This window comes from Thunnus maccoyii, chromosome 9, assembly GCF_910596095.1.
Source record: "Thunnus maccoyii chromosome 9, fThuMac1.1, whole genome shotgun sequence".
Lineage (NCBI taxonomy): Eukaryota > Metazoa > Chordata > Actinopteri > Scombriformes > Scombridae > Thunnus > Thunnus maccoyii.
The window spans coordinates 21,702,589-21,725,073 of NC_056541.1; the positions used below are offsets into that span (position 1 = coordinate 21,702,589).

Genomic DNA, 22,485 nt, shown 5'->3' on the forward strand with positions numbered 1-22,485 from the left:
ACTATATGGTACATTGGTCAATACTGAAAATTCAATATGAGTTATTACCTGATCTGAGCAGGCTGAGGTGTTAAAATTAGATTGGCACAAAAAAGTATATGATTACTGCAGTAATCCTCTCCTCTACTCTCCTGTGTCTGACAAGCTGTCGTCAGGTAGAGCACATACAGTATGTACACATACACGTGGACACACACACACACACACATATATATAAAGCTCTCCAGGTCCCACTAGCTTAGTCCAATCTGTCCTGGGCTGTCCAGGCCTCTGCTGTGCTAGTAGACCACACATCCACACATCAGCTCTTTATTGTTCCTTCCACTGTAGTAATGGAAACAGAGTCAATGTGGCACGGAGGGGGAGGAAGTGGTGGCCAAGGGCTGTGGGCCCCGGGCCTTGCATGGCCCCTCCATGGTTGGCATCTCTTTACTCTCTGTCTCACACACACACACACACACACACACATAACTGCACACAACCTCTCTCTTTTTCTTCCTCTCTGGATTTGACACACACACGCGCGCGCACGCACACACACACACTCACACACACATATACACCATTATGAGGGAAGAAAGCCACACTGTAGTGAAAACACACACCACCCCTGCATCCCTTCAAATGGTAGGAAATCCTGGACATGTCGAGCACATTTAGAAAAATACTTGAGGTTTTGGAGAAATTGGGATCACCTCATCTCAGAGTAACATGATGCTTGGTTATATTAAAAAATGAAAGGGTGCCCATATGGAAGCCATCGCGGACCCCGTGCATGCACGTACAAATCAAAGCAACTCCAGTGTGGCTGCTAATGAGGGTGACCGTGACGTTTTTATGTTGTTATCCTACTGTGTGGCTTAGGTAATGGCTGTATAGGATGGGAGGTTTCATCCACACACGCACAGGGGGGTCCGGGTGGTATTGTTACAGCCTAAACACATTTTTATGGTCTTTTTCGCCTTTGAATCATAGTATCAGTTCTACACATGGCAGGTAGGGTTTAGTGGTTGGTTAGCAAGCTGGATTTATTTACTTTAAATGTCTGACAGCAGCCAAACTGACACAAGGGGACCGGCTCTGTTTACAGTGAAACAGTCAACACCAGCAGTTCATCTCAGGAAAGCCAGACAGAATAGAATAGAATAGAATAGAATAGAATAGAATAGAATAGAATAGAATGGAATAGAATAGAATAGAATAGAATAGAATAGAATAGAATAGAACTTAAAACACATGAGTCTGCATTCACCTGCAGATAGGCTGTAATATCTATTCTGCACAGACCATATAAAATCTCGACAAAAGTATTAAATTATTGTTTTTTACTCTTCTAATGCTCCAGCGTGGCTTTCACATTTTCTAATTGATCTTTGTATTAACAAAGAGATGATAATGCTGAGGTATTAATTGCCTGAGTGCTGCCCCTAGTTGCTGTTAGTATGTGTGTGTGTGACAGCTATAGTGTGCACATGCCTGTGTCTGTATATTTGTGCATCTGTGTGTGTACTTGCATGCTCCTGTGCTATCAGTCTTGGTCAGGTCCCTGCCTGGGTGTGTAAAGGTTTGTCTCCCTGTGTTGTTGCAGCCTGTGTAATCATGGTATTAATTATTAGCTGTTTGCTCTCCATCATCCTCCTCCCCTGGGTCGGGCACCGTGCCTGGGCTGCCAAGGGCTGGCTCTGGGTGTCTCATCCACTATAAATCTGCACGGTTAACATCACAATCATTGGAATAACAGTGTGAAGCACAAAGTCGTTGTGCACGTCTTAATATAGGATGAGCAAAATTTGAATTGTTTTTACATCATGTTAGTAAAACACATATTTTTTGCCTGTCTGCCTTTGTCATTATTGTTGATGTGGGGGGTTTTTTGTTTCTTTTTTTGTTGTTTTGTTGTTAGTTTTTTTCACATCTACATAAAATTGTGCCATGTTGTTTTCTGTGTTTCAAAACCACACGTACAGCCAGAAATTATGTAGTTCAACCAAGAAATAAACAATGTTTCCCCATGAGCTTAGCCTAAATGGTGTGAGAAAAGATGTCTCACATTATCCTCGCTTGGTGTCCTCGGGCTAGGCTGTGCATTAGACTCAACTCTATCTGATCTCATATGTGTCCTTTTCACACACTGCCACTGGCATATCCCCATCACTCACAAACACACACATGCTTATGTACATTTGTCTCCCTCAAATGCCACCATCGGCATCGCTCCTTCAGAGGTACTTGTGAAATGAATTGTCTGAGAGAAAGTCACAGCATCTGGCAGTGATTGTGATGCCACAGGCAGTATGTGTGAAGCTCAGTTGGTGAGTGATTCACAAGGAGGACGGGGACCTTTTACCCCTGCTAGTTTTTAGGATAAGACACGGCTCACCCAATTAGTGACCTCCATGACCTTACCTACGTTTTCATGTGTACTGGTGACTTCTGAAAACATTTTAGTACTCAGCTTAAAAGGAAACTTCGGGATATTTCAACCTGGAGCCTGTCAGTGGCAAAGACAAGCACTTTTAGTGGATGTAAATTGAGGGGGCGCAATTGCCCCAAAGGATTACACTGCAGCCTGTTTTGCTGAAGCTGCTGGCTGAAGCGCTCTCGCTAAATATTGGATGAATTTCAAAGATTGTTGTCCCTATTAGTCACAAAATGATGGGAAAATAGGGTGCAGGTTGAAAAATCCAGAAGGTTCCCTTTAAGTTCATGATTTATTTTGACAATATTTCTCTACTCTTTTATTACTGCTGTTTATTATTAAAAAAAAATATGAAATGTGTACAATCACAAGCTATCCAAAACCTTTAAAGTCATTTACTGGATTGAAAGCAATTTAGAAAATCTTAAGATTAAACCCTATTATCCGTCATTTATCATAGCCAATTTTGCTTCAGTTGCCTTTCAGCCGTTACCACAGCCTCTCTCATGTCTCCCAATTCTTTCAAATTCAATGATAGTCATAAAGACCAGAAAAGATCATTTTAGCAAAACACATTTTTAAGTCAATTTACTGAATGGAAACATAAATGATCGGTATGAACAAAAATCCAATAAACCTAAACCAGAGAGAGAGAGATTTCTTCTGGAACCGCAGCAGAGTTAATAAAAATCACTTATGGTTTTCAGAGAAACAACAGCATTTCATTGTCCAGGATGATGGTTTGAAGATGAGGTAAGAGATTTGGATGTGCCTGTTGCTAGATTCAAAGCACAAATTTTTGTTTTCATCTTAAGAGTCAGGAAAATAAAGCATTTGTACGGAGTCTGTTGCATTAATTAACAACTACCAATGTTCCCCTGTGGTTTTCAACCACTTTGAAGATTCCTTCACAATAGACTGAGAGACTTAACCATTTACAAACTGAAGGAAAAAAAATCCTATGATTGGATCACAATGCCACATGTTGGCTGATTGCAAGCACAGGAATTGTATCGTAAAAGCAAAAACCGCCTCTTGGGAATCATGTCAGGAAAAATCCCAAGGAGGAAATGCTGCCAACTAGTCTTCACCAATGACTGGTAAAAAGAGATTTTTTTTCTTTGCTTTAAGATAGAGAGATGTTCTAATCCTCTGTTCATTGTTAGGGTTGTGTGAGACTGGCCGAGGGAAATAGCTTTTTGATGGCAATGGAGGGGAAAGGGAGCTTTGCCAAAGAGGGCTTCAGAAGTTAATGGGCCGGTTTCTATGCTGACAGTAAAATCTTGGCTGGAGCCATCAGGAGCTTCCAAGGCGTTATCTACTTCAGCGGTTTTGAAGATTATCTTTAAAGGGAAAACAGAAAATGACAATGTCAAGAACAAGAGAGATGTCTAAAAGCAAAGGTTTAATCAAGACTTATACCAGATGGAATTATCACCGAGCTAAAGCAGATTTATGTTGAGGAAGCATAATAGTTTAGAGAATATTCTTCCCAGATAACTGATGTATAGCCTTGAGATTGTGTCAAAAGAAAACAGAATCAGTAGTGAATTCACATTTTGATACACCACCAAGGCTTGAAATGGAGTTTCTATTGGGTGGGTAATGTTTGATCCACTGTTGCCTGTGGTAAATGTTGCCCCTGCAGAACAATGAACCAAAAAGAAAATGAGACCCAATTTCTCAGTGAGTTCTCTTATGTTCTAGTGCTTACAAACACAATCTTTATTCCAGCTAGGGAAAAGACCTAAACAGGAGCTCCTAAGGTATTTTAAGAATAGCATTGCATACCTGAGCTCTGCCAAACCTTCGAAAACCTAAATTTCATCGCACTTTCAAGTGCAGAAGATCCAAATGGGCAGCCCTCTGGCACAAAGACTGGTGAGGTAACCTGAAGCCTTGAGGAGAGACGGGGTAACTCTGTTCTTCACATGTTTCCTTGCTTCTACAGAACAATGGGCCAAAAAGAAAACAAGTCCCATTTGCTTTCACTTGCACACAGGTGCTTGCAGCTAGAGTACAGTAAAGAGGAGAGGCTGAACACAGAGTTATGAGACTGCTCTGGTAAGATTTTTGTCTCCTGTAAACTGATACCTCTCTCAAACACATAATTAATAACAAAAAGTTGCAGCAAACTATTAGTTAGACGATGACAGGCAGGGATTGAGGAGTGGCAAGGAGAAGGAGGTTGCATCAGAAACGAGAGCTAAGAATAGTGGGCATCTGCGGTTGCGTGTACATGTACATGTGTTTCATGTGTGCATCCGTGCCCATGTGCATACATGTGCTTATCCTCCTTTCCAAGTATCTCGGGGGCTGCCAGGATCTGTTTCAGAGCAGAAATGTAGCCAGTGAGCCACAAGCCATCAGCAGCCAGGTCAGATTAGGCTTCTGTCGTTGGCCTTTGTGCTGATAACACTACAATGAGTGGCACTTCCCTACCGCCACTTCACCTCGGCCGTCCCACACTTGTCAGTCCTCCACCGGTCAGATAGGGTCTGTCAGTTAAGTAAGAGATAAAGGGAAAGTCAGGGGGAGGGGGAAGGGGCTCTTCTCTGTTAGTTTAGCACCCTGGTTGAAGGGTTTTGTTACTGATGAGGGTCACAGAATGAAGGAACAGCCTAAAGACAAAGGGGAAGGGAGAGTTGACTGGCACATTAGCCAGTGTCTCCCTATCACTCTGCTTAATCTGAAGAGACAAGGGATCTCTTGAGTTGTGGGGATGACCATGGGAACGGGGATATGGTGAAGCAGGAGAAGGGGGACACAACTGTCGAGACCAATTTGCCTTCACATTCTCTGTCCAGATGTCCTCTCTCTCTCACTTTATCTCTAACTTTGCGGCTATTTATCTTTCTCGCATACACAAATGTAAAATATAAATATATATATAGATGTGTGTGTGTGTGTGTGTGTGTGTGTGTGTGTGTGTGTGTATGTGTGTGTATGTAAACTGTCACGGCTCTTGTCAGTCAGATGTATTTGTCTTTTTAATATATATATACACATATATATATATATATGGATGTATATGTGTGTAATATATGTTGTTTGTTTTATCTACCTGTTTAAAACTAAAATTAACGACTTTTTTCTATCTCTCAATCTTGCTCATTTGAGCTTTTCACGGTCTTCTCCTTGCAACCCAATTAGTATTTCATAAGAGGCTCATCACCTTTTCACACATTTCACTGATGATTAGCCTCCTGGGATAACCTCGACAGAATAGTCTCCTGGATAGATTTATTCAGTCTGTCAACAGGCATCAGTTCAGGCAGGATGAGACCCATGTCAAACATTACCTCTCTATTTCAGAACAGAGGCGCATCTGCCAAACACTGTTATTGAACTGGCACTACAACAGCGTAACCTAGCTCAACTCCATAAATATTAAAGGTGTGTGGTTAAGAAATATTAATGTCATATTCAATCAATCATTATTACCCTAGGGGAAAATCCTGTTTGAGGTGTAGCAGCATTAGCAATTTTTAGCTTTGAGAACGTCTGGATACCCTGCTTCTAAAATGTGTGTAACAATGAGCCTTCTCTTTGCCTGTCAAAATATTTTGCATTTTGTTCTCAGGAATCTGTTCAAATCAGTGGGCACACTCTCAATAGTGTTACCAGTGACACATTGGAAAAGGCAATGTCTCCACCTATAGGTTCAAATTTAGCATTACAATTCAAAAACTTTTTTTTTTTTTAACCTTTACACAATTCATTTAAGAATCAGTGCTTAAATTAAATAAATACAACAAAACAAATATTTTTGGGATGAACAACCTCACAAAGAAACCACAATACTGCACAATGTCCATCAAAGCATAAATAAAATATAGAGATGAATCTGTCTGCTTACTTAATGAGAAATTAAATGCATTCTGTCCTTTTTCAGTGACCAGTAATCACTTGTTCATGATCACTTCATTAACTAATGCTAATTAGTCAACTTGTGTATGTCTTTAATACCTGATGGCTTAGGGAAATATGACGATTTCATTTTTCAAGTAGTTACTATGTAATGTATAATGTGTTTTTGTGATTTTTAGAAATACTTCCAAATCCAAAATGTCTGTGGGTACAGTTGTTATGTAGCAGCACTGTGTTCTGATTAAGATGAAGAAAATCAGACTTTTTTTTGTTTTTTGTTTTTTTTTAGTTCTAAGATTAACAGACACAAGACTGAGCCCATAAACCAACATATTTGAGATGTTATGGATTCATCTTAGCAAAAATGTGGACACTCAAAAATCTCTAAAATGTTGCCATTACAGTAATAGCACCTAGTATTAATAAAAAAAATTTGAGACCTGTTCTGTTTGGCCATTGAAAACAGTAAATATGAGAAGTAATGAAGAAAAGAAAACATTTTAATAAAACCTTTTGAGTTTAAAGATGCTATATATTTGTAAGTTTGGAGTAAATACAAAGAACATACATGTAATCAAATAAGCATACAACATACAAACATACAAGCCAAGTATAGAAAAAGAGAAGATATTTGTTTTTTTCTATACATTCTTATATACAGTGTAATGTATTAAGATATTACAGAAGATTAAAGTTGGAAGATTTTTTGTATATCATCTGTGTGTCAACATAATCCTTTAATTTCTTAAAATCTAGAACAAAAAACAATATCAGACATAATCACAAAATGAATGGAAGGACATCACCACATGAACAAAATACAACCTCGTCTCAAAGTGTGATAGAGAAATACAGGTACAGGCCTTTTTCCTCAGCTTGTTAATCTTTTGTTATGCTGCTGTTTTGTTTTTCAGTGGGTAATTAAAAGAGGCTGTCAGTAAAAAATATAGTGCTATAAAATAACTCAGGAAAATACAGGAATATGATTATATGTTGATGGGTGATACATGTATCTTGATTATATATACCAGTCAAGAGCAGTAAATTAATTTTTAGCAATGTAACACACAAAGCAAACGGTGAGCAGAATAGAAGGCTTGTTATATGTGTGGATCAAAAGGAAGACTATACACTCTAAAAATCTGTTTGTGTTTCTTATAAGAAAAGCAAGTTTGTGATCGTTTGTCATTGTGATCTGATCCCTCCCACCAACATTCCTACAGTATCTCAAGAGGAAATAAGTTATTTTGGTCCAGGAAAAGGTCTCGACTATTTCATCCAAGAAAATGAGGCAGGGTAATTTCTGCATACTTGTGAGAATATTTTGTTTTTATCAAAGAACATCAAAATAGAGTCACATTTTTTCTTTATCCTTTCTACAAAATAGAGAATACAAAGATTCTGTGGGAGGATTAAGGTAAAAACATGCATGAAGATGAGGGGTGAAGGTGTCCCTGAGTGTGTGTATGTGTGTGTATGTGTGTGTCTGTGTGTGTGCTAGTGTGAGTCTGTCTGCCTATATGGTTTCCACATAATTGGCAGGGAACAAGCCTTGTCGGCCATCTTTGCTCCACCCTCTCCACCAGGCTTTGTCCACCGTTTCCACGTCCCTGATGATGTCACCAGGTTCAAAGGAGATCTCGGATTCGTCCTCTGTGGGAACCGCAAGATAACATGGTGAAAACCCGCTAATCACAGTGTAATTACTCTAAGTGGAGGCACTTTATGTGCACATGCGTGGCGATTATCCTCTAAATGGCAGCTTACCTGCTTGGTAGTCATACAGAGCTCGGACGCACATTTGTCGCTCGGCTAAAACCTAAAGTGCAGAGGAAAATAGAGTGAGATAAAGGCTTTAATCATGAAATAAATGTCTTTTTTTAACTTAAATCATAAGGCAGAATAGAGGAAAATAAGTATGTAATCACTTTCATAGAAACTTTCTTCAAATAAACTTTAATGTTAAAGATAAGCCTATATTTTTTCTTGTTTTCAATAAATTATTTCCTGCACAGCATATTTTATTGTACTTTTAAATGTGCATATAATTTCTTTATTAATAAATAATGTTCATAAAATAAATAACTGTGTAAGAGATGTTGGAGATTTTGGACCCAGTCAAAAACTCAAATGGAAAATAATTTTTTTAAAAAGAGTTGTTTTTTTTTTAATTGCTTGACTGATTTTGGAGTAATTAGCTTTGTGCAAGACAGTACAAGCACAGTTAGTGTTTGTAGATACAGTACCTCTTGTCCATTTTCTGAGATCTCCTGTTCCTTATCTTCATTGATGTCATCTTCCTCTGCTGTGCCACGGAGATCGTAGCACACACCCAGCTCTGGGGAGCTGAGTTCAGTGTCAGATGGGCTCAAAGATCGCTCTGAGAAAGACCAGTGTGGAAAGCATTCATCACATTCTGACCAGCACAGAGTAATTGATGTTTGTATGTATTGTGTTATCATTGTACAATAATGTTTTAATATTGTTTGAACTGATCTGTTGTCAAACCTATGCCATTCTGTTCCTGTGTGTCATCTCCATTTGTGATCCCGTTGCTTGACAGGACCACAGTCTCGTGTTTGATTTCCTGACAAATTGGTTCAGCATCTGAAATAATGATTTGATTGTAAGCTTTTGCTACTGTGTTCTGTAAAATCTATTTTTTAAATTTTTGACAAACACAATACTCCTTATAGAACATCGATCATCTCAACATAACTACATCCAAGAACAAGAGGTACCTGTAACTGCTGGTTCTTCCTCTTTCTCTAAAAGCTCAGCAGGTTCAGCAGGGGCCTGGCTTCTGTCTTCTTCTGTCTTCCTGTCTTCTGATTGGTTGTTGTGCTCTCTATCGTCCTTTGCCTCTTCTTCTTCCTCCTGCAGCAATTCCACAGGCTCCTCTAGTGATGGAGGTTCAGCCTCTTGTTTTAATCCCTCCTCCTCCTTCTCCTCCTCTTCCTCCTCCTGCTGCTGCTCATCCTTCTCCTCTTCCTGCTGCTCATCCTTCTCCTCCCGCTGCTCGTCCTTCTCCTCCTCCTGCTGCTCGTCCTTCTCCTCCTCCTGCTGCTCGTCCTTCTCCTCCTCCTGCTGCTCGTACGTCTCCTTCACCTGCTCATACTTCTCCTCCACCTGCTCGTATTTCTCCTCCACCTGCTCGTACTTCTCCTCCACCTGCTCGTACTTCTCCTCCACCTGCTCATATGACTCCTGCACCTGCTCGCACTTCTCCTCCACCTGCTCCTGCTCCTCCGCTTCTCTCTGGACTGGTTCTGTAGTGAAGGCACAAGGCTGCGGTTGTGTTCCGGCCTTATCTTCCTCGTTCTCCTCCACCTCGTCTTCCTCCTCCTCCTCTTCTATCAGTACAGCCTGGACTTTGTAGCCAGTGTCTGAGACCAGCTCAGTGTGCATCTGCGTGGCTGTATGTAGCTCTGTTGATTGGAAAATTATAATATTAAAAATCAAAAAACAAAGTTGTACATTTTGATAAACTTACATGTTGTGAATGTGTATGGCTGTGGTAGTATTGTAAAGTTCTCTGGGTGTACATTACAGTCAACCCTGAGATGACTAGGAGTTATAGTGTATGTGGTTACTTTAGAGCTTAAAAGGAATATTTAATTGTGAGTGGCCCATAGAAGTATAGTTCTGTATAACAGGCCTCTGATTCATACTCCCTTGGCTGCTTTAAACCGTCTGGAGTATGTGGAGTAGACTTTGGCAAAGGCATCTGAGTAACTTAAGCCTTTAATAAAAAATGTTGAAATCAATATTTAATGTCAAATGATTAATGTCTTTGGCAAATAAATGAGTAATAAGGAAAGTAATGTGCTCATCTGTACTCTTCTCTCTCATTATTACTCTGAAAGGACATTTTGTTGTTTTTACAGTAATGACAATCTATCAGATATCAATATCAGATCCCAGTATAATTCTTTGTGTCCTGTGCCACCCCACCTGTGTTTGGCTGTGGTCTCTCAGGAAGAGGAGCTGTTGGAGCCTGTGGAGCCAGGACAGGCTCGAAGCAGAAAGTTGAGGGCTCTGGCTCAGTTGGGGTATTTGGGGGTAAAGGAGGGAAAGTCTCCGAATGTGACTGAGAAGGGATATTTTTCTCTAAACTGTGGGACAAGGAAGCCAAGAGACTAGGGGAGGCTGGAGGCGCAGAAGGTTCTGTGGGTGATGGAGCTTTGGGCTCATCAGCAGGCTGAACTTGGTGCTTAGGTGGTGGCACAACAGGCAGGGCTGAAACTGGAGGGGCAGGGCGAAGTGGTGATGTGGGCGGTGTCATGGGGGCTCTGGGCCTTTGTGGAGAGGTGACAGGGCGGAAATCGAGGCTCGCGGGGGGAGATGTGGCACGATACAAGGGGGAGGGAGGAGCCCGGGAGAAGGGGGAGACCAGGGGAGAACTGCGAGGGGACGATGCCGTGCTCTCTTCTGCTTTAGAGAAGATGAAAGCTGTGTCTGTCAGGCTGCGCTGGTATCGTCTGAATGGTTTGCCTGGAGAGAAGCAAAACAGTTTGTGAGCGGTTCAAAAACTTGAAGAATACACAATTTATATCCAAAAACATCAAATTGTATGTGCAGCAATTCAGAGCTGATTTCTGTGTTTCGATGAGCTCCTCTGGACCTTCAAGTGAATACGTGGTAACATTACTTCCTATTTAAGCTCACACAAATATACCAGTACCTACCAGTGCGGGAGGATCCAGGGCTGGTTGGACTTTGTGATGTTGACGACAGCTGCCTGAAGAACTCCCTTGGGTTCATGGAGCGTTGGGACACTAATACTGCTGCCTCCTACAGGTAAATTGACAATAATAAATACATAAACGCAAGGATTATACAGACTTTGGTTTTCAAGCAGGATTTACCAAAATCCAGTGATCAAATGAGACATGTGTGGCCTATTTAGGTCTTTGGTAAAGCACTAGTTCAAAGCAATATTTGGTCATTTGATTTGTTGGTATATAGTAGTCTAAGATGGACTTACTGCTGCCTTCTCTATGGATTCACTCCTTCTAAGACGAGCCCTCATGTCCTCCTCATGCTCCATTTGTTGCTGCTCCTGTCAGTGCAGAAACACAGCAGCAATCACATATACTACATCTAACTGTAACACACACATTTTAATACTTTTGTTTATGTTAACATTAAAAAAAATACCAGCAGAACATAAATACTGGGTGACACAATGTAATAATGGCACAAGCAGTGTCTTCTTCAAAAATGGCACTTACAGTGACAACTTCTGGAGTATTAGCTAAGGTATAAGTTAAAACACATCACATTTTCTGTTCCACAATTCAACAATGGAAGTCAACAGAGGACCATTTGTACATTTAGCAGATAAATGTAAGTAACAAAATCACAGACTGTCATGTGTTGCTATATTAACCAATTTATATGCACAGCATCCATTCAGAGTATGTGACAGGGATGCAGTTACAAGGTAATTTATGGCTCTATGTGTAAAAATGATACAAAGTCAATGCATAATCCCTTTAATATATTTCTTATAAATGAACAATCAACAGTGGTTACATGCCACTTTTCCTACCACTGTTTCCTTTGTTTAAGTAACAGTAAATCCATTAGGATTGGATGCATTAGCAGATGTTGTGGCAGACAACAGCGACCCTCACATGGATCAAAAGATAAATTAGACAGAAATAAACACAGTTTCAGAGTCAGATCTCACCTTGCCCATGACCAATCCAGTTCCTACACAGGGGTTACTGAGTTCAGGTCAGCTTGACCAAACTCCATAGAGAGGCCAGCAAAATGTGTCAATTTTGCCACAAGGTTTCATTTAAAAGCCCATAAAAACATGGCTTTCACACTTTTTTCTAGAGGGACTTTGCATCATTTTATGTGCAAAAACTAAAATTGTAGGAAGTTATAGACATCTTTTAACTCACCCATCTTAATTTTTCCTTTCTGCGCAACGCTTCTTCTTGCTCTGCCTGCTTTCTTCTGAATTACAGAAAAAAAATGAAATTAAATACAGTGGATTTAAAGTGTACATGATAGTTTACTTTGTTGTTGATGACAGTTTCTCTCTCCACTACTTGAACACTGGGAAAATGCAGTTTTCAGACAGGATGAAATATCTCAGCTGCCTGTGACAATTATTCCTCAAACAAAAATATGTGCTCTTCACATCAACATTTGTTTGACAGCTTATTAATAATCACCAAAGCTGATTTCATGGCCACCAATAATTACCTGTAGAATATGAACTAAATGTAGAATTATACCCATCAAAGAATTTCTTCAGTCAAAACCAAGTCAATTATTTTTTTTCTTTGTTTCATACATGAAATTTGTGACACAATTTATAAAATATCTAAAATGTTTAATTTAATATGAAATTTGAAAGTTAATTTATTTGATAATGTAATTTTCTATTTAATTTAAAGTTTAATTCAATTTAATTTGTATTGCAATTTAATCTTTAATTTTATTCCATTTCTTTTGCTTTAATATGATTGATTTAATTTTTAACTTTAATTTAACTTTTAATTTTAATCTAGATTAATTTGATTTAAATTATTTTTATCTTTCTAATTTAATCTAATCTAATCCAATCTAATTCCTTTTTACACTCTTATCTATGGATAAGTATTTTATTTCATATCTATAGACACAGACCAGTCACCTGTCAACCAATCACAGTAGACATAGTGAGTAAATTAATTCAGACACATGATGTCATCCATAGCAACTATGTCCACCCCATTTGGTCTATTAGTTTAGCTTTGTTAAAAGCTCTTTCAGCCCTATTTAGGGGGACTTCTAATGGTAATATGAGACACTTTGTGCATATGGCCCCAGATCAATACCAAATATAGCCACTAGAGGGCCCTTGACAGAAAAGAGGCATTGTTCCAACCTCTGCTCCTCAATCATCTGCAGTTTCTCATTCATCTTTCTGTCTCTCTCTTCTGCATCCTTTCGGTCCTTCAAAACTCTTTCTCTTTCAAGCCGCCGTCTCTCCTCCGCTGCTCGTCTCCTCTCCTCTTCTTTCCTCTGTTCTTCCTCACGCTGACAAAGAGAAATAATAGGACAAAATATTGTACATTAAGTTCACTTTCATATCAAACAATAACTCTCTTCAGTAGCTCTTGTAAATGGAAGTAAGCACCCAACAGAACTATGTTTGTTGTCACAAAGTAAGCTTTCTGGCCAAATAGAGAGAAGGCTACTTTTGCATACCTCTGCACGTGCCCAGAAGGAGTCTCTGTTTATAAGTCTCATCTCCATTGCAGCGTTAGTTTTTCTGTAGTTTGTACCCTAGAAAAAAATAAACAAATACCAGGCAGAGATTATTTTTTTTATATTATACACAGTAATATATTCTATTATATTCCATATACTTAAACTTTTTAAAACACAGTATTTCTTATTGTTTTCATTCAAATGACTAAATGAACATAATGGAAGTAAAAATAAAAGTCAATTAAAAAGTCACCAGAAAAACAGAGTCTCAACCTTCAAAATGTGTCACAAATGTGCATATGATAGTCTCTGCCTCCATCTGATGGGCAGATGAGGTATTGCAGGAGACTCACCACGATGTCCTCCTTGTCCACAGACCTGGAGCTCCTCCTCACCCACTGTGCAGGAGCCTGGGCCTGGGTTTTGCTGAGCTCTGCTCTTATCTTCTCCTCCGTCACATCCTCCACCGTCTCTGCACTAATGAAGGCATGTGCTTCCTGAAACATGGAGGGCGGGGAATTAAAATAAAGACATGGCAAAACAGATGTGAATGTAATCCAACCTTACATACTGTATCCACACACACACGCACACACACACAAAGGCTAGAAATCCATACACAAGTACACACAGTTCCTCTGGTGGTTTTCACTTGGTCTGACTTGGAGTTATGCAAACTTGGAGCCAAACTATTGTGCAACTGCTTCAATTGTGAGGATGGTAAGAGAATAAAAATACTCCCTGGCTTCAGCGAGAGGACAGGAATGCATTGGTTTGGATGGTTATAGATAGCAGAGGGGGAGATGGGAAAATGGGAAATAGGTGGGGAGGGGTGGGGGGGTTGGGTAAGGTAGAGAAAGTGAGAGAAAAAAGGGGTGCAAAAGCATGAGTGTGTGCAAGGAGGGAGAAAAAGACCCTCATGTGACACAGAGAAATTGCTCAAGAGATTTGCAAAAAAAAGAGTGTTGACAGACCAGAGTCACAAACCACAGACCAAAATATAATGTTGCACTGATGCTTTTTCTATGAGACACATATGAGGTGTTAAACATGGGCTGAACTCCTGTGTTTGGTGGTGCATGTCTGTGTATGTATGCAAGCATTTGTAAACCTCAGAATAATTTCCATGGAGAGTAAGTCCAGGCTTGTTGATGGAGGGCCAGGTCTGTCAGCCTCCAACAGGAAACCACAGCTTTATCTGAGTGACAACACTGACACTGACACTGAGCAGAACGTTCAATGTGCCCTATAATACATGTCAGTACAGTGTATAATCCATATCACTCTAGCTGTCACTGCCAACTGCATACACACAAACCAGACAGGCAGTCCACAGTGCTGCCAGGGACACAGTTAAAATCATAACAGACAGAACCACAATCTAAAGCAAAAAATATGAGTAGCATAGTGTGGAAAATCACTATGTTTGTCTATTACTGAGACCAAAAGCCCTGCAACCTTGTCTAATTCATGAAGTACAGGAGGTGTAAAAACTGTTAGAAATGGTGTAACCGATACCCTGACACATAGTCCAACCAGCCATATGTTGGATAGCAGACAAACATATAATAGATAACAGAACAGGTGTTCTCTCAGAATATTAAAAAGAACTGTCTATATGCTTTTCTTTGCATACTACACACAAATATCCCCTTTTCATAACTCGTTTCTTAACATAACATGGCTTGAAGTCATATTGCAGCATGTCCATATATCAAAACACCTTTTTTATCATCTATTTACAGATGTAAATCTTAAATGTTTGAGATTGAATCAATCTCCACTGTCTTCTGTCGCTCACCTTACCCTCATTGTTATTTTCTTTCCCTCCTTTTCACCCTGTGCCAACTCCATTACCTAACTTGTGTCTTTACTGTAAATGTAATGCCAATCAGAATTTTCTCATAACATATACGTGTTCTCATAAAATGCAATATAATATATACTTCTTTTATGAGATGTGTGGCATTGATGACTTTTGCAAAGGAAACTCGCTCTTAGCACAAAAATATAACCTCTCTGGGAGGAAAATAGCCCAATGTGATGTGACAGGTTGGCAGTTACTGGCTATATATAATTTGGCTTAACTTTGCACAAACTGTCTACTCTGGAACTAAACTGCTTCATGCAGTCTCTCTCCACTCAGGAGTCATTCAGAGTGAGCAGCAGTAGGTGGATGTGGGGTAACTTCAACTAGGGACAGTCCCTTGTTGAAATTTGCCCCAATTGATTGCTGCTCTCACAATATTTGCTTGTGGACTACTGAATTTAGATTTTGTCAAGCTTTTAGCAAAATATTAGTGTTCTGAAAACACTTATTTTCCTTTTACTGTAAAAAATAGTAATTCAAATTCATCATGAGCAGTAAGATGAGAAAAATATATAGCTTTATAAGATAGTTGCAATGTTCTTGTTACATTAATAGCATATTATGTCATGACATTTACACTTGTAATGTGAGTTCTTCAGCTGAAACAAGACAGAAGGAGCAATTAAGAGTGATGATGATTGAAATAAGACTAAAGCCTCTGTTCTCAAGTATGTGTCAAGGCGAGATGACAGATGTGTATGATCTAAAGTGCTTCAGGGTTCGGTGACTTGACCCGGACATTTTGCTTATTCTTTATTTACAATAGAAGTACTGTTCTTTGTTGCGATCCAAATCTCCTGCTCCACCTTCTGACCTGAATGTATTTCACAATGCAAATGTAGAACAAAGGAAACATGTACACCCTATTCATATTTTAGTTTTCATAACTTAATGCCACACTGGAGTACAGTATGTAACACGCCCAAATCTGCTGCTGCAGACTCGCCTTGACAAAACCCCCTCACTGCCAGCCGGGACATGCAGCAGAGAGACGGCGAAGGAAAGAAAGAAAGAAAGAAAGAAAGAAAGAAAGAAAGAAAGAAAACAAAGTGCCAAGAGAAATTCAGAAATATTGTATCTAAGGTAATGAAAGATTACAGGTCATCGCAAGGTCAAATAGGAATTGAGCTGAGAATCAGGTTTATTTAAAGCTGCAGCATCCATTTATTTTTCTGCTAAATATATCAGCAAATACAGTATCACACAACTAAAAATTCCCTGCTTTGCGTGTTGGTGATATACTGTAGGTTATGTCTCAGGGATGCTCTATTTTAGCATCTTTTCCCCTCAACACTCTCCTCTTACTGTTGCAAAGTGTGCCCTGAGACTATGTTAAAACAGTCACATATGATTTTTGTTTAAAACAAACCAAAATGAGGGGAAGTGACCTTTAAACATGTACCATATGAGTTTTTGTAGATACATTGTGTTATGTAATGTCTGGTGCACTGGTAGGAAAAGTATATTTTATTCAATGTAAAAATCTATTTAAAGTACAAGCCTCACATTTACATCTTCACCTCTGTAAAAAAAGACAAGCATTTGCACAAAAATCTACTTAATTAAATGTGCTCGATCTTATAGATGGTCTCTCAAGACAGGCTCAAGCATTATTATAGCTAATGGTCACATAAAGTACTAAAATAAAGCTGAAAAAAGTTATTTTCATTATCAATTTATCTGTTGATAAAGTTTTTACTAATTAACTAACATTTCAGTAATGACCAACAATAGACTAATAATTAAAAATATAAGGAAATTGTGCTCTTCACATTTTCCCTGAGCCCTAGATGGTGTCTTCAAATTGCTTTTTTGGTCCACCCATTACACCAAACCCCAAAAATATTAAAAATTTCAATGACATAAAATACAGAAATGCTATATTTCTGAAAATAAGCAAAACCAGCAAATGTTTTGCCTTTTTGCTTGTTAAATTACTAAACAATAAATGGTTACAGAACTTAGTTACTTAGAACTAGACAATAACTTTTCTGCCAATCAACCAGTCAAATAATTGACTATAAATCAAAAAATTTACATAATATTACCACTCAATTTCAACAGCGAAGACACTGAATCAGTGTGAGAGCCTGTGGTAGAAGCAATGTTTTCCTTAAAACATCAGCTATTCATGAGGTCTATTCAAATACAAACACTGGTATTAATTGGTATTACCGTCATTTTAAATTCTACACAGTGTCACTTCTTGGGCTGCTGATTTTTGCCAATCCTTTGCCAAACTCCAAGACTGATAAATTGAACCATAAAAAAACAGGTCTTGTGAGAAATGAGAGAACATTTTTCAACAATTTATCACACACTAAGCCCAGATGATTTCCCAGACAGAGGTATGACACAGACTATTTACAAGCTTCCCTTGATGTTTCACTTATCCTTTGTCAGCATATGAAGCATGTTTTCAAAGAGTTTTATTGTTCATGAACAACATTCTTGCTGGGAAAGGTGATTAATGGCGATCACATGGCCTTAACACAGTGTGAAAAACAAGAAGTGATAGCACAGTTATGTGCATGTATCATCACCATAGTCCCTAAACTCAAAATATTTCTGCAAATGCAATCCTTATGCTTGGCTATAGTGTCCCTCATGCATGGTTCTACAGTATGTTCTCTTTTTATTCTGAATTAGCTTCAGCTAATAAAACCAAGCAAAGAGTGTGAACTGCTGAGTAATGGAAAGTTAAACTGATTGTACATTCTTTCTTTCTCTGTTCTTATAATATAAAGTCAAACACCAACAGACACAAAACATGGCATTTAAGTTTGGTCTTAATTTAAAATAAATTGTTTCTCTTCCTTCTACAGTAGTTGATTATTTGCATTGTGGTGACATATGTAGGTCTGGCTGTTAATGTATGAGTGTGTGTGTTTGCTGAGGTTAGAGGTTACAATTCTCCCACAATTCAGAGAAGGGGGAAAGATTTCTTTTCACTCCACACCATATTGACCATGTAATCATTTCTTGACAATTTTGAAATCCCATATGAAAATGTACAGAGGCCCAAGGGTGCTCATACACACACACACACACACACACACACACACACACACACAGTTTCACAAAGGAGTTAAGGGGCTTTCGAACAGTTGCTCAGAAAATCCCAGACTCAACATTGACTGGTAAAAAAAAGGACAAAAAAACAACAAACATTCCACAGATTCCTCTGCAGTTGACTGGGTAATGCCTTTATATGGAAACTAGTGAACTTAGGGGTCAGCTGAACTTCTTCTAGTTAGATTGAAATGCTAAATAAATCCTGTTTGAGGAGCACAGATGGCGAGGAGACATCGGTGATTGTTTCTCATATACACAACCATACATCTGCATCATAAAAATATACATACGTTTACACAGCCTTCATCATTACTTTCTGAATCTCTTTCTTCACAAAAGCCCTACCCCTCTTCTTCCTGTCTCTCCTGTCACCACTTGTATGTGTGTGGCAACACAAACAATGCAGCTTTTAACCCCAAAGTTAGCCATCTCTCCCTGATATCAAAATGGCCACCAGGACCAACACAGCAATAGGACAGGAAGTGGACTGAGGACAGGAAGCTCTGAAAACAATACAAAGTAAACTTGAGTGTGTAAATATAGAGTTTGAAAGTACAAAGTCTGGGGTCCATGGATAAAATAAATATAACAGGACAGAACTTTTTGTCTGTAGAAGGAATATGAGGAAGCAGATAGTACCATGTAGTATATTTCCAATACTTTTAGATACAGCTCCTCCTCAATGCTAATTGGCAGCTGGAATGATGTCATCTTTAATGCACAGTTTAGCGGGGAAACCAAACAAACTACCCCAAGAAATGCACATTAGCAACTGTCAAATCCAATGGTTACTGAGTAGTGGTTAAAAACAACTTGATGTACTGCACCTTGAAAAAGTTTTTGATGGCTGGAATGTGGCTGGCACATTCTGTCCTCCGGTATTTATCCACATTTTGGCCGACCTGCAGACAAACACAGGATGTAGACACTTACATTCATGTCATACCTCTGTCCTGTGCAAACTAAAAAAAGAGGAGCAGGAACAATAGCAATCACAATGCTGTAGCAGGGTCTTATCCTTGTTTCACAAAACATGAGCATTTGGATGAAGGACATCAAATATTATAGGAGCTAAAAGATGAAGTATTAATGTGAATATGTGAGTTTTAACATTCCAATCTCTCAGCATTTGTTGCTTAGACTCATTTATGATCATGTGTGTATATGTGGCTTTCTACGATTGTATAGGTCTATTTACAGCATGTCGTAGATGTAAATAACCTTTTGAGTCGTTTTAATCGCCCATTTACTGTCTGACACATATGTGACCTCTATAAATGAGCAAGACTGTTAAAATGTTCTTTTGCCCTGTGATTCATAAACGTTCGTACAGCAATGATGTAATAAGACTATTTCACAACATTTTCCCACATGTCAAGTGCCAAATAAGCCTGTCTAACCATATAATGTGAATAAGCCAAGTGGCTGTGGCTTTTCTCCAAAGAATTCTACAGGTTAATAAGTGCATAGATAATTCTGTGTGTGGCCACTTAAGATGTTAAACCAATTATCGCAAAGCTGCTAATGACTTTGCTGTCTTGAAATAAGTGCAGGTCTGTAAGCGCCTGTGTGTGTGTGCCTGCCGTTTTCATATTACGTATGCACAAAGCATATGTGTGTGTGTGTTCGTAATTTGTGCTGGAATGTGTGTTTCTTTAACACGATAGACTCATGCTTACATGATCTAAACCCCATGAGCCTGTCTGCCTCTTACCCAGCTGATCATAACAATCCGGTGGCCTCCCGTCTCCGCGCTTCCCACTCTGCACAGTCCATACTGGGCCTGAGACACATGGAACTTCCCTGCCAACTCTGCCACTCCACCCACTGTTAGAAAAGAGACAGAAATGGGGAGATGTTGGAGGGGCAAAAATGCTACTTTTTTGTCAATAGCAAACTGTGAAAGTGTTTCATTGATTTCTAAATACAAGAGGACATGTGAATTCCTCTAAGGCCAAAGTTATGAAGCTGACAAGTTTCATTCTTTACGGTGCTTAGGAATTCAAAATGTGCATTTCTGACAAACACACTATATATGACAGTCAACCTTACCTCCTGAGTCAGCCAGTTTGACCTTGTTGCTGGCTCCAGCATATGTGAATAATGCCCTGTGGACATACAGACATACATACAGGTCAGGTACTGAGAGATGTGGGTGACAAAGACATGACAGATACATTTGTTAATGTGAGTGATGGAACAGTTAAAGTTTAACAGCATACAGGTTGAATATTCTGGACTAAACAACTACATGTTTGATTTCTGTATAACTTTCAAATCCATGCATGAGCATGTGGACAGCTGGGTACACCATGTGTTCAGACTATCACTGTGCACAGTGGACACAGAGAGGCACACACACACACATGGCCAGATGTTTTACTGCACATACTTTGTCTAAATCATAACAAGCTTCCCTGCAGTGCAAAGTATCTCGACAATGTACCGACAAAAATGAATTCTCTTCAGCTGTGACACATGTACTTGTTCCTGTCTTTCCTTTCCTGCCCTTGTTACCCAGAAGCCTTTACAGTACAAGTGTGTAACAGGAAGGCACTCAGAAGCACAATAACCTTCGTTCATAGTGTTTGCGTCAGATGGATGTTGTGAATCTGAAATAAATGCAGTCGGTGCTGTTCAGGGATAAAGGGTTTTTGACAATTTGCAGGTGAAAACCTGTCCTACCGCACCCTTCAATGTGTCAAACTGCAGGTCACTGTGGCAACTCAACAACTCCTGATGTGTTTTCATGGGACCATTGAGACACATTTCCACTACTGAACAAGCTAAGTGCAGAATAATCCTTTTGATTGTTTAGACAAATATAAGTAAACATTGATATATATATGTTAGCTCTGTCACAAACAGACTATTCAAGACAGAAATGTGTGACTTCATAATAAACCATAAAAACAAACCCAAGGACAAATGTGATTCTTACTTTGATATTTATCATCCTAAACATGATTAGCTGTTACCTATACCACTAGTTCAGAGTGATACCCAAACTGATACCCATATGCTATTTGACATGACATGCTACTAATATAATCCTGATTTATCTGTGTGTTTGAAGCACAACTGGGGGTAAACGTGTTTGTGAGTGTAAGTGATTTTACGAGGTGGCCTGCAGAGAGATGAATTGTCAGAGCTCTACAAGACTGTCTGTATGTGTGTGTACATGTGTGTGAATGGCTCTGCATCTGACTGCGTGTCTGTGTAAATTTCTCTCTCTGACTCCTGGGGGTGTGTCAATAACATCTGGAGCTGGGTAGTGAGAGCGTAAGGCCATGAGCAGCTATTACAATGGGCCAAAGGTGAATGGTGTGTGTGTGTGTGTGTGTGTGTGTGTGTGTGTGTGTGTGTGTGTGTGTGTGTGTGTGCGTGCATGCGTGTATGTGTGCGTGTATGTCTGGTGAAGGGGGTGAGAGACAGTGACAACTAAACAGACACAGAAAAAGAGTGAAGGTGTTAGTTTAAAAATGTTTTGCCTACAATACTATACAAACAAGGCCAGCTAACTTAGTTAGCATCCTGATACAACATTTTCTCTGTCAGTTCAAAGAACAAAGAGTGACAAAAGTCAATCTTTATGTGTGTGTGTGTGTGTGCTGAGGAAAACAATAACCATATTGTTTGCCCTATTGAGCAAGCTGCACACTGCGGTGTGAGGCAGGCCGCTACTGTTCCCTCATTTGCTACTGTGCCAATAATGCTATTTCCTGTATATCAGGTTATTAAACGAAACCAAGTATGCCCCATTCTTTATGATTTCAATATAGAATATAAGATTTTGTCAGAATATGAGGCAATCCTTGGAAACATTCTCCAGGGCTCTCCAGCATTAGGTGAGCTTTGTGTCAACCGGATCATTCACATATCCTTCCAGGGATTAGTCTAGCCACAGTAAGCATAGAAACAACACACTCCCCTCAATCATTAGTCTTACCAGAATCCAGAGCTTAGACACCAATCCACATTTACTGATCCTTGGTCCTCAAGACATCCCTAAAGGTCACCATTCACAAACAAGTCA

The 22,485-nt window shown here is 39.3% G+C and overlaps 1 protein-coding gene across 1 annotated transcript in view; it reads right to left on the reverse strand.

The window, feature by feature from the left end:
- Positions 1-6,773: 6,773 nt before the first annotated feature.
- si:dkey-40c11.2 (drebrin-like protein A) overlaps positions 6,774-22,485 on the reverse strand; it is a 30,931-nt gene continuing 15,219 nt past the window's right edge. Inside the window, exons 2-16 of the mRNA XM_042421222.1 lie at positions 20,502-20,557; positions 20,164-20,276; positions 19,277-19,351; positions 13,858-14,001; positions 13,502-13,579; positions 13,179-13,330; positions 12,205-12,259; positions 11,277-11,351; positions 10,978-11,083; positions 10,244-10,783; positions 9,031-9,717; positions 8,798-8,896; positions 8,536-8,669; positions 8,057-8,108; positions 6,774-7,942 (exon numbers count right to left, since the gene is read on the reverse strand). Coding sequence (XP_042277156.1) covers positions 7,806-7,942; positions 8,057-8,108; positions 8,536-8,669; positions 8,798-8,896; positions 9,031-9,717; positions 10,244-10,783; positions 10,978-11,083; positions 11,277-11,351; positions 12,205-12,259; positions 13,179-13,330; positions 13,502-13,579; positions 13,858-14,001; positions 19,277-19,351; positions 20,164-20,276; positions 20,502-20,557 — 2,503 coding nt within the window. The 3' untranslated portion in view covers positions 6,774-7,805. The remainder of the gene's footprint in view (positions 7,943-8,056; positions 8,109-8,535; positions 8,670-8,797; positions 8,897-9,030; positions 9,718-10,243; positions 10,784-10,977; positions 11,084-11,276; positions 11,352-12,204; positions 12,260-13,178; positions 13,331-13,501; positions 13,580-13,857; positions 14,002-19,276; positions 19,352-20,163; positions 20,277-20,501; positions 20,558-22,485) is intronic.